Source organism: Pelophylax lessonae (assembly GCF_965119305.1).
Source record: "Pelophylax lessonae genome assembly, chromosome: 3".
In the NCBI taxonomy this organism is placed as follows: Eukaryota; Metazoa; Chordata; class Amphibia; order Anura; family Ranidae; genus Pelophylax; species Pelophylax lessonae.
Window position 1 is genome coordinate 523,354,259 of NC_138770.1, and position 13,398 is coordinate 523,367,656.

A 13,398-nucleotide genomic window follows, 5' to 3' on the forward strand; every position below is an offset into this window, starting at 1 on the left:
CAGTTTGTGAACCCACCTGTCCCGGATTCGGGACAACCAGGGTTCCTGAAAACAACGCAGACATCCCCCCACCTCTGAAAACGGGTGAGGGCCTCCCTTCAGGCAGAGAGGGACTGGTCCGCCGAACCGGCCTGACTGCCCTTGGTCTTACCTGACCATGGCTCCTCATCACCACCTGAGGACTTGAAGGATTCCCCTTTATCCTGTGCCCCGAAGGCACGAAAAAGACCCATGATGAGCCTTAAAGGAAGAGCACCAACTAGCACAGGGGATTTACCCTTAGAGGCCTGGGGAAAAAAGAGTACTCTTGCCCCCCGTAAGGCCTTTGATCAACTCATCTAGAGAGTCTCCAAAAAGTCTATTACCCACATGAGGGACATTAGACACAGTCTTTTTGGGAGCGTGGCCAGCCGACCAGCTTCTTAGCCACGCAATGCAGCAGATCGCAACCCCGACCGCAGACAGCCGTGTGACCAAAGGGGCCCCGTCTAGGGCCGCAGCACACCGGGACATCACGGCCTGGGTCACTTGATCCACCATGTCCAGGACAGCCGGAGATACCGACTCCGCCATTAACGCGCATCTTAGTGCCCCGGTCCATCCCCAAAGCGAACACAGGTGTGAGCAGGGAGCCTGCCACCAAGTAGATATGGCAGGAAAGCATCTCCCACACCTATCTGCCGGATCCTGAAAACACCGGGAAGTCCTCCACGGCATGAAAGTGGATTTACATAGTCTAGAAAACAGTGCGGTCCCCCGTACGTCCAACGGTTATCAACAGGATCCGCAATAGGGTAACAGTATGAAAACCACTTAGGTACCATCAGCATATGCTTAATGCAAAGCCACTGGTACTTCACGGTTTTGTAAAACTCCTTGGGACAGGGGAAAACCTGACCTGACTTCTGGGCTGTGCGGGACCCTTAGGAAACCCGCTTACCCAACAGGGAGGGCTCATCTTTAAGATGTAAAGTCTCCTTAACGGAGCTAATGAGCACAGTCAGAAGACTGCGATGGAATAGGCCGTTTGTGAGAAGTGCGTTCAGACATCAGCACATCCACTTTTGGACGCCAAAGTCGCAAGAGCAGCATATAATGAAGCCATGGAAGAGTAATGGAATGTAATTTAAAATAAATGGGAAGCTGGCCCTTTAAAACGGCGGTTCCCGTGGACCCCCCCTGCGACAGTGTATGGCTGCTGCCCATACACTGAGCCCAGACAACCCACCCTTATCCAAGATGGCGGCAGTGCTAAACAGATCGTGTGTATACAGTACACACGATCTGGCCACCACAAGGGACCCCAGGGAGAACCCCTTAATGCTATGGAGCCCCCCCACGCCCCCCAGGAACAGCAAGTACCCCACACAGCGCCCTCAGCAGGGCCAGGAAGTGAGGGAAACTTACCATGCTGGCAAGAAGGGGGATATCACAGAGACCACCAGCACTGCCATCCCCTAAGTGTGGGCCCACAGAACCCCCCCACAGGATCTAGTCCCAGGGACAAGGGGGTAGTAGTACTCACCAGTCCAGAAGAAGCAGGCACTGCTCTGGTACAGATGACCTCCCACCCTGAGTGGGGGTGCCGTCAGCCAGGGAGGGATGCTAGCAACACACGGGCGTTCCAGAGTTGAGACACCCTCAGCAAAGATGGACCTCTGCAGGCTCATCCCCATCCCGAGGGGCACCGTCGTTGGGAGGCCAGGGCGCACCAGTGACCTGCGACGCTCATTGGCAGGCTGGGACTCCATAAGGATATATATTATCCAGTGCGAGGCCCAGCTCTGCTGTCGCTTGTAGTCCTCCAGGAAAATTCCCTGACTAACTAGCGATAGTGAGAGAAATAAAAAGCTATTTTCAAAAGAAAAAAACATATTTATTTTGGGGAAAAAAAACATAAAGAAACTGAGATGCTAGGTCCCAGCAAGGAAGAGCTAGCCTACTCCTGACGCTAGGCAGCGTAAAACTGAGGAACAGTGATAACTGGATCATGATTAGGGATGATCGAAGTTTTCAAAAGTTTGGCTCGGCCAGAACATCCGAACTTCCCGAAAGTTCGGCCCGGATTTCAGAACCCCATTGAAATCAATGGGACCTGAACATCGGTAATCAAAAAACACCATTTTTAAGCCCTAAAACCAAATAAATGCCCCTAAAAAGTGCCTAGGGTTCCAGGGACTATTAATCACACAAAGAAACGTTCTTAAAAATTGTCATTTTTGATAGAGAGTCAATTATTGGAAAAAAAATGAGATTTTTTTGATTTTGAATTTGGATTTAGTGTCTGGGGGGTCTAAAAAGTGTACCCGTGAAGTTTCAGCTCTGTAGCATGTCCAGAACCATAAAAAAAAGATTGTTTGTATTATGTCACTTATAGAACAGGGATATGGCTCTGCTATTTTCACACCTTGCCGGTTTAGTATTAAGCGTTTTTTTGGGCATTTTTTGGGGGTTATTGGAGGCAGGCATAACATCAGAACTTCTGTGTAGGGGTATATATACACACATACTTATATGTATATATACCCAGGTGGGAAAGTAGCAGAACACTATACTTGCGCTAATGAAATAATTAACACTAATATGGCTCCGCTCCTATCACACCTATATATGTGTAAGTGTAAAATACATATAAGTGTGTGTGTGTATATATATATATATATATATATATATATATATATATATATACCCCTATACAGAAGTTCAGATGTTTTGCCTGCCTCCAAAGAACCCAAAAAAATGCATTTATTTGCTCTAAAAATAAAAAAACACTGTTTCCTTAAGAGCCGGTTCACACTGAGGCGACCTGTGAAGTCGCGTGCACCGCGACTTCGGCGCGACTTGCAGGGACTTCACATAATGGAAGTCTATGCAAGTCGCTCCCAGTTCGGCCAAAGTAGTACAGGACCCTTTTTCTAAGTCGGAGCGACTTGTGTCGCTCCTATTAGAACGGGTCCTGTACTACTCAATGGACCGCGACTTGTCAGGCTGACAAGTCGCGCTAGTCTGAATGGGCTCTTAAGCACGTTATACAGCACAGTGCTTGTGCTGTCATTTGGCCCCATGTAACACCTAAAAAAACCTGTCTGATCCTGCCGATTTCTACCCCCCCCTCTGCACACTGACCACAGTATATCATGGCTACTGAGCCCTGACACAGTGGTCAGTGTACGTGCCTCTGTCATTCGCAGCCCTGCTCTCGGTCTCCTGTGTCCTCCTCCCCTCTCTGCTGTGTCAGCACCCACCCCTCCACTCCTGCTGCTCTCAAATTTATTATAAAATAATCTAATCCCCTCTGTAATATCACATTAAGTGCTCCTGTGCCTGTCTTATGGAAAAAATATGCAATCTGTACCTATATCTCAGCGGCTCTCAGGGACCACGTGACTGTTCGGCTCTCTCTCTTCCCTTCCTCCCCGGCTGACATCAGCTGGAGTGTTCAGGCCCACTCACTGGAGCTGTCAGGAGTACTTTGTGTTATATTACAGAGGGAATTCGATTATTTTATAGTAGTGGCTTAACAACCACTTTAAGTAGCAGAGGGGGTTGATAACCTGTTTCAGATGCTTTGGTTTTAATGAAATTAACAGGTGCACTAGATGGGCAACGTGACAAAGTGGTTTTACAGGTGGAGGCCACTGACATTTTTTTTTACCTACTCATCTTTTCTTACTGTTTTTCACTAGTAATGCATTTGGCTAGGGTCAGTGTCACTACTGGTAGCATGAGGCGTTACCTGGACCCTATAGAGGTTACACAGACAGTCAAACTCCTGCAGGATGGCACATCAATACATGCCATTGCCAGAAGGTTTTAAGAGCATGGAGGAGATTCCAGGAGAGTTACTCTAGGTGAGCTGGACAGGGCCGTAGAAGGTCCTTAAACCATCAGCAGGACCGGTATCTGCTTCCTTGTGCAAGGAGGAACAGGATGAGTACTGCTAGAGCCCTACAAAATGACCTCCAGCAAGCCCCTGGTGTTAATGTCTCTGACCAAAGAATCAGATTTCATGAGGGTGGCCTGAGGGCCCAATGTCCTCTAGTGGACCCTGTGCTCACTACCCGGCACCGCAGAGCTGGATTGGCATTTGCCATTGAACACCAAAATTGGCAGGTCTGCCACTGGCATCCTGTGCTTTTCACAGATAAGAGCGGGTTCACCCTGAGCACATGTGACGGATGTAAAAGGGTCCGGAGAAGCTGTGGAGAACGTTTTTCTGCATGTAACATTGTTCAACATGACCGGTTTTGGTGGTGGGTCAGTTATGGTCTGGGGAGGCATATCCATGGAGGGACACAGACCTCTACAGGCTAGACAATAGCACCCAGACTGTCATTCGGTATGGCCATGAAATCCTTGGACCTATCGTCAGACCCTACACTTGTGCACGACAATGCCCCAGCCTCATGTGGCGAGAGTATGCAGCCAGTTCCTGGAGGATGAAGGAATGAATACCAATGAATGGCTCCCACTCTCCCCTCACAAAAATCCAATAGAACAGCTCTGGGATGTTAGGTTTTGGTCCATCCGACGCCGCCATATTGCACCTCAGTGTATTCAGGCGCTCAGAGATGCGCTGCTCCAGATCTGGGAGGAAATACCCCAGAACACCACTTGTCATTTATTTGGAACATACTTCGATGTTGTCAGGCATGCATACAAACTACTGAGTACCATTTTGAGTTGCTGCCATGAGATTTCAGCAAAATGGACTAGCCTGCTGCATCATTTTTTCACTTTGATTTTCGGGGTGTCTTTAAATTCAGCCCTCTGTAGGTTGATAATTTTCATTTCCTTCAAAAAAACGTGGCATCCTTTTGTTCCTAACTCATTACCCAGTCCATATCAGTATAGATATCCAGCATGATATTTTTCCCTATTGAGATCCGATGCGTTTTCAAAGTGTTTAATTTTTTTTGAGATATATATATATATATATATATATATATATATATGCGCATACACACACATCGATTCTGCACAGGAAAGCCGCCCTGTAGCAGTACAACTGCTATGGAGTGGTCTTAAAGTGGTTAAGAAACAAACACTCACCTGTCCAGGGATCCAACACAGTCCTCACCTGGGCCGGTTCCTCATTGGTCTTCGGGTCCATGACCCTGGCATAGTAACTATATCTCCCAACTTTTGAATTTCAGAATGAGTAACTAGAGGAAGGAACTGACAGCAAAAATTGGGTATGGCCAAACTCTTAACAGGGAGAGGGGCTTAAGGGATGTGGTTAAACTAAACCGGGAGGTTATTTTTTTTTTCTTTTCCCTGAGCCTACCTTAAAGCGATTGTATACCCTAGTTTGATATTTTTACCTATAGGTAGGCCTATAATAAGGCTTACCTAGAGCGGTGGATGCGGAAGCTTGCATCCACACAAGCAAGCGAAAAACGTAGACAACAGTTCACCTATTTTTCAGGCACACAGACCGGCACCCGGCACAGCGGAATCTTTCCTCCTTTTCTTTTATCAGCTGTGATTCTCTTGTCACATCTTTATCAGCCCACAGGTATGCATTTCTGAGTATCCAAACTTTATCTACACATGCTGTATCCAACTATGGTTTGAAACTTATCTGCAACGTAATCTATTCTAAAGTAACTAACAAAAATACCATTTACTATGTTATGCAGGAAATCACAATTCTCCCCACTTTCAGACCCCATGAAGAAAGGCCTGCGTGCCTGAAATGCGTTGGGTGGGAGGATTTCCTTAAGAAGCCAACATATACCCTTGAGTATATGCAGCACCAATTTTTCTATTTCCTTGAATTACATTCATACATTCTTTTCTGTACAAGAACATTTAATGTGAAAGGTTAGATCTATTTTAACTAATTTGTTAATAAAATGATATAATTTTTACTTGTTTGTGGAAGCGTGTTTGCCGCTAAAGTCCCACACCCTAGGGGGACCCCCAACTCTACCTATTTTTCAGGAGACTATGGCTATCTTTTGAGCTATGTCCTGGGGACAGACTGTCTTTATGCTTAACCAGGCTTTATTAGTCAGGGCTGCAGTGCTCATTTTTACCACCCGTTTACCTTACACCTGTGTTCCTCATTCATCACCGCTCAAGTATTATATCAGTTACTGAAGTGGATTGAAATGGCTAGCGGCTCCCTGTTCAATTGGATGTCCTTTTTCAGACCTACCTGAACTTGTGGACTACAGCAGCGAGTATTGACTCTTCAAACCATGGACAGTGCTATATGTACATCTATAAATGCTAAATAGGACTAAATTTTTGCACAATATCTGCATTTATCACTGCATTTAGGGAAATCCTATATGGAGGAAAAAAAAAAAAAAAAATCTGTAAACCACGCTGATAAAACAGTTTAGGGTGTAAAGGAGACTAGAGATTACTAGTGAGCGCTAAGTGGCTACATGTAACAAGTAATAAATGCAATCACTAAAAAAAAAAATCACTATTGTAGCCAAATAGAGTAACTGCACAGTCCATAGCAGTAAGGGATATATGCAACACTGTGTTGTAGAAAGCCTGGACTGCTGTGGAGTAGTGACAATCTCTGAAAAGAGTAGCATGTTGAGATAAACCAGACATATAAAAAGCACAGTTCACGTCAAGATAGCTGGAAAATAGTGACGGAGGGCAAAGCAGGCATCCACATGAAAAGACCAACACTGCAGTAATTAGGAAAGATGTCCACTTCTCTAATGATGTGAAGACTATAGGTCTGTCTTGTTCTGCAGTGTAAACATGTCTTACAGTAAAGCCCTGTACACACGCGCAGATTGTTGGCCAACTGATCGGCCAACTTTTGTCCAGTGTTTGTTGGTTGAAATGTGCTCTAGACTTGCACTGGACTTTTGTTGGCCAACAAAAAACAACTTCAGAAGTGATGTCATGTTCTGGTTGACTTTCAGTGTGTTTTTTCTTCTCTGAGCATGCCCAGTCTTGCTCATCTGATTTTTGTCTGCCGAAATCTGTACTGACTGACGAACAATCGGCCGTTCTTTGTTGGCTAAAAAAAATTTTATAGCCTGCACACCAGATTTTTTTCGGCCGAAAATTCGCAGTTGGTTGTCGGAAGCATCAAACTAACAAGCCTACAATCGGCAGATCGGACGTTGGCCAACAATTTACGGCCAACAATCTGTGCGTGTGTACGGGGCTTTAGTTTTCACTGTGCGGATTTGGCCCTATCCAGATATACCACTATTTATCTGCTGTGATCTTCACAGCGGTAGCGGATACTGAATTTTGCCACTCAGCAACTTGACAGCTTTGCATTACACTTTAGAGTCCGGACTTATCATGCGTTTCTAATTTTTTTTATACACAGTTGTGTGGTGAAGGTTGCTTTCCTTACCATTAATATCTAATTGTTGGATTTTTTTTTATTCAATAAAAAACTTCTTGGCAACATTATCTGGATGTGTCTAGGTACCTTCTTTTTATGGTCCCTTAACCCACCTTTTTTTTTTCTAGTGTTCCATTTTGGTACACATTACCCACGTCCTAAATTTGACGTATTATTGTTTTTGATGGTTTTTATAAGCCATCATAATCCCCTCTTCACCTATAGGATTTTTCAGTCCCTAAGGAGTTTATCACCTATGGTGTATATATACACTGGAATTTATGCAGCTATAGATGCTATACTGTAATGGCGTTGATCAGGGACTTATAGTGGGACTGTGATAGGGTAGCACTTATTCTGGTTCTAGCAAACTATCTGGGAGAGTCACTAGCTGACATTGAAGTCCCTTGTGACACATTAATATAGTGATCAGGGATAATACTGTACACAGACACTATACTAATGACACTGGCTGGAAAGGGGTTAACATCTAGGGGCAAACAAGGTATTCTTCGTGTGCCTAGCAGTGTGTGCTGCTTTTACTTTCTGATCTGGCTGTTTTTTCTCCCTGCTTTTCATGGAGAACAGACCATTGGATTTCCATTTCTATGCACACAGAGTTTTGTGTGTTTGTAAACGCAGAAGTCTGTGTGTTATTGGACACAGCCGATCAGTTGATTTTAGCCAAAATTATTGGCTAAAATCTGCTGCCAAACTCGTGCTGTGTCCATTTACAGCACGGGCCAGCAGGGGGTGCGCGCACATGCCCCCTACCAGATATACAGGTACGCGATTATACCTGTACCTGCTGCTCGCTCACAGTAGATTTACTGCGAGCAGTCAGCAGGTGGTTACTGTAACAAAGACTGAAAGAGAAGGGTACATCCCCAACAGAAACACAGAACAAGGTTACCAATAGTGACAAAGATAGCAATAAAAACTGACAACTTATAAAACATTCCCCACTTTAGCCAAAAGGTTAAAAAAAAAAAACATTTGTCAATAATTTGAAGAGTTCGCTGAATGCAATAAAAAATGTTTATTACTGCATTACAAAAAATATAATACAAGCAATAATATTTTAATTTGAAATAATTTCCACAAGAGATTCATAGTCAGCAAAATCACTGAGAGCCTGAATCATTTCATCTAAAAGTTCATCACCAAACATAAATCCTTCTATATTGTGCATAGACTTGCTAATACGGTGGTCTGTAATCCGGTCCTGTGGAAAGTTGTATGTGCGAATTTTTTCTGATCGTCCTTTTGTGCCTACCTACAGAAAAAAAAAAAAAAAAATGTATATACATTATATATCCATTCAGTAATTAGACAAGACAGCGCTTTTTTTCCCTATTATTATGGAGAAGTTTGGAGACTATCATGTTTTTATTTCTGTCGGTTAGGGACATTCTCACTTCCTGTGTGGTCAGCAGGACAGAGTATGATCTGGGGATTCTCCTCCAATAGAGAAAATGGCAATCAAAACAGAATTTCTATTCCTTCCAGGTTCTATGCAAAATTATAGAGGGAAAAAAAAAAAAAAATACTAATTTTGGTTGCGTTTTTTGGCATTAATCCCAAACCAGGCACAGGAGATAATACCACATCTTCTAGCACACCACATGTAAGCTTTAAAATCATTGATCACTGGGTGCGATTAAAACATGGCTTTTCTAAGCTAACAGTCCTAGATTTTTAAAGTATTACCAATCATTCACTGCAGGTGAATCTTCTCAGTACAAGTGTTGATAGAGTGATTCACCACCAGTGAATGTTTGGTTGAAGACATAGGTTTGTTTTGGATAGTGTACAGAAAGATTACAATGCCTATTGCTGTCTATGTAACCACTAGGTAGGTTTGCCCTATTTTTCCAGGTGACCACTGTCGCCACAACAGAAAGTGATAGGAAATCCAAAACTTTAGATTGTCAACAAAAGTTTAGGATAAATCTTCCCATGGGAACATCTGTTCTGGTGACAACTAAAAGTGGAATTCCCACTGTTTTAACAATATTTCCCCACACTTCTTGTTGCATCCCCAGGGCAGGAAGTGAAGTGGATTCTTTCCAACAAGACACAGAAGGCAAAAAATAAACTAACAGGGGTTTTAAACCTCCCCTACTCCAAAATTGAAAACAATTAAGACAATACACACGCACACACTTTAGGAAATGTTTCAAACATTTCTGTCCAAATCTGCTACAGTCAAATCCCTGTCTACATTTCTACATACTTTGTTATAAAAATAATTTCAAATATCTCTAAAACTAATGCAGAATATACAGTATTCATTCAACATTTTTACACAGAATAATAGCCATGTGCTATGACATATTTGTTGCCATAGCAATAGGATTATTAGGGAAATAATGGTACTATCAGAATTTTAAAGTTGTGGGATATGTGTTCGTGCATCACTTAACCCTCCTCTTATGTTAGGGTCAGAACCGACCAGTTTTCAGGTTTTGAATGTCTATAAGGATCACATAAATTTATTTATTGCATCAAGATTTTTTTACTTTGTCAGGAACCTCTATTTAAACAATGTAATAGAAAAAGAATCCTTTTCACTAAATTATAAAATACTGTGGTGAAAATTAAGACGTTTATGGTGTTAGGGTCAATTCACCCAGTTATAATATAGGATTTTAGGACACTAATAAGTGCCAAAACTGAAATCATAAACACTCTCTCTGCTTAGTAACACTGACAGCCAATCACCTCTCAACCCTGTGAGCTGTAGTTCTATCTCTTTGCCTGCTTCTCTAAATAAAGTGAAGAAACATAGGACCAATACATTTCAGAGTTGCTGACTTTATTTTACCATTTTTTAAATTTGAAAATGAGAGGTATGCTATCAAAAGAAAGGTCTAAAGGGGTCACACCAAAAATATTAAAACCAATCTTTTCAAGGATAAAGACGCCCAGACGAAGTCTATTGAGACGAAACGTTGGCGACTCCAGATGCAATGTCCACACGCCCCTTGCAACTTTTGCCGGCCTTCATTTTCTTATTGCCTGGGATAACCTGCGGGACGCCGCACCTCCATCCCTTGGAATACCAATTGATTTGCCTTTTATTCATGCCACATTGTGAGTACCATTTTAAATAAATAAGATTGTATTTTTAAACGGGATCACGCTATGGGCTTCGTTTTCTTTTTCCCTACATATTCATTTATGACTGTTGGAAAATTTTGAGGAAACTTTATCCTGTATTGATCCCTTTACACATCTTGAGAGGTGGTCCATCTGTACTGAATAAGCATCCATGTAATATCAGATCTTCAGTGGTCTTGATTAAAAGCTGGGAGAGGCTGACTCATTAAGTTGAGCAGCCATGGAAATCTGGTAAGCTGCTTTTATTATCCCATCACAGAGGTGTTCCTTTCTTCCACATACCCTTGGTGTCACGGGAAGATCTCCCCTTGGATTATTGTGCATGCGGATTGATTTGACTTCACACCAGTTTTCTATGGGACTCATTCATTTGGACACTAATTTTTTCCTTTTTTCTTATATACACAGTATTGTGATTATCAGCTGTTTATTCATTTGGACACTATTTATCATTTTTTACCTTTAGCGCTACACTTTTACGTTTTATTATTAATTTGAGTCATTGTTGGTTGATTTTGTGTTGGCTGCTGACATTATTATCTCACTTATCACACTAGCGCGGAAATTTTTTTGAATTTTATTAATAAATAGCTCATAGGCTAGTACCTTCACCCCATCTGGTCACCCCTATCACGGAGCACTTTACATATGTTTTTTTAATACATTCCTTTGTGTGACCGTTTTACTCATATACTGTTTACACTATTGCACTTTATATTTATATTATTTATAAGGTTTTATCTTTAGTATTCATACACGTTTTAATTTCTGCATATGAGTTACTACAATTTACGGTACTGTGATATTTATATTTTATACACACCTATAGGCAGCGCCAGTTATAAAATCCACTGTTTTGGAGGTGGTGAGGTAACTGCCTGGAGTTACGATTTTATCTTTCAACAGAACAAACATGCTGACCAGGCCTTTCCTGGAACTTTTGTTTACAAGTTTAAATTCGTAATTTTTGCTAGAAAATTACTTAGAACTCCCAAACATTACATATTTTTTGTATAATGTGAAAGATGATGTTCTAAATAGATACCCAACAGGTCATTCTTTAAAACTGCGCACACTCATGGAATGGAGACAAACTACGGTACCTAAAAATCTCCATAGGCGAGGCTTTAAAAAACATTTTTTAAAGGCTACAGCTTTAGAGTTTATGGAGGTCTAGTGTCTAGTGCTAGAATGATTGCTCTCGCTCTAATGGGGTGATACCTCACATGTGTGGTTTACCATTTACATATGCATTCGCTTATTCGTGCAAGCATGGAGGGATGGAGTGCTTTAATTTTTTTTTCTCTTATTTACTTTACTTTTTATTTTTACACTGTCCTTTTACTTTTTTTATCACTTTTATTTCTATGACAAGGAACATAAACATCCCTTGTAATAGAAATAAACACGACAGGTCCTGTGTATTGAGAGATCTGGGGTCAACAAGACCCCAGGGCTCTCATGTACCTTTAAAAAGCAAAACAAATTTTTTTTTCACACAGACCTTAAAAAAAAAAAAAAAAAAAAAAATCATTTCTGTAAGTCTGAGGACCGGAAGTGAGGTCAGAGGTCACTCCGGTCCTCCAAGGGCATAGAGCTGCCCTCACTCGACTTCCTGCCTAGCCATCAGATGGATTGCATCGCTTCTGGGTCTACCGACGGCTCTGGTAAACCCGGAAACGACCAGAAAGCAGCAGGGGGGGGGGGGGAACTCTCCTGCTACCTCTAAAAGTAATTATTAAAAGGATCACTTTTATCCAACGCTGAATTGCCCACAGAAAAATATATATATTTATTTATATTCTTTATCAAGAAACATACATTCCACATTAATAATTATGCTGTAAATTGCCTCCAACATTGCTCCTCTTTCTTCTTGCTGTAGGCTGCCATTTTGCTGGAGGACCGAGCCCCTGAACAGCAAAAAATTATAAAGCGGAACTAAACCCATCTTCAAAAAACATTTAAATTCCTGGAATGCCGGGATTGCTAACTGTCCCATTTTCTTGTGTCCTCAACCAAACTGTCAAACCATCAAATGGCTGGTGTCAAATGATTACATATGAAGCACAATGGCAGTTGCAGCTCAAACAGAAGCAGCTTCCTTGGCTGTAAAGGATAGGAGGGCTTAATTCTGCTTTAAAGCTGTCAGCAGATCAGCCTCTACAATCTCTGCAGAGCCCAAAAATGGAGAGCAACTGAGCGTGTGCAGAGCAGGGTGAGAGAGTATTACTGTATTTTTTACAGTATAGACTCTTATTTTTAATGTTTACATACCCTGTTTCCCTGAAAATAAGCCCTACCTTGAAAAAAGACCTAGTGGGATTTTCCAGTATGGCTGCAATGTAAGCCCTACCCTGAAAATCAGCCCTAGCTAATGTCCTTGTTAAAAAAAATGAAATCCGTTTTGTAAAAAGATTATATAATGTTCAGGGTGTCTTCTTTTTGTAACTTTAATGTGGAAAATACCTTATTTACAGCGCCGCTGGGCGCTCACGTGACCTGCCGGAGATCTCCTCTCCTCCCTATGCAGTGCTCCGAGTGGGGGTGACATTAGCGGGGATCTCGGCCCTTCCCTCTGCAGTATTCAGAGCGGGGAAGAAGCGCTCCGGCGGGTCACGTGGATGCCCAGCAGCTCTGTAAAAAAGGCATTTTCCACAAAAAGACACACTGAACATTATAGAATATTTTTTACAAAACTGATTACATAATTTTACAATGACCTTACCCAAGGTTTATTTTTGGAATTACAGAATGTCATAATGCTGACTCCTGAGCTGACAGCGGGAGAAAAGACAGGGGAGAGAGAAACTTTTTAAAAAACATTTTATTGTTTTATTCTAGGTTTTTTTAGAACATAGAGAGGGGTAAATGACCCAGCACAAGCTCTGTGCTGTCTATCATGCTTCAAAGTATCAGGATGCTTTTTTAGGGTTACA

The 13,398-nt window shown here is 42.1% G+C and overlaps 1 protein-coding gene across 1 annotated transcript in view; it reads right to left on the bottom strand.

Annotated features, from left to right (window-relative positions):
• Window positions 1–8,396: 8,396 nt before the first annotated feature.
• MTRF1L (mitochondrial translation release factor 1 like) overlaps window positions 8,397–13,398 on the bottom strand; it is a 40,419-nt gene continuing 35,417 nt past the window's right edge. The window contains exon 7 of the mRNA XM_082248934.1: window positions 8,397–8,612. Within this exon, the coding sequence (XP_082105060.1) occupies window positions 8,418–8,612 (195 nt within the window). The 3' untranslated portion in view covers window positions 8,397–8,417. The remainder of the gene's footprint in view (window positions 8,613–13,398) is intronic.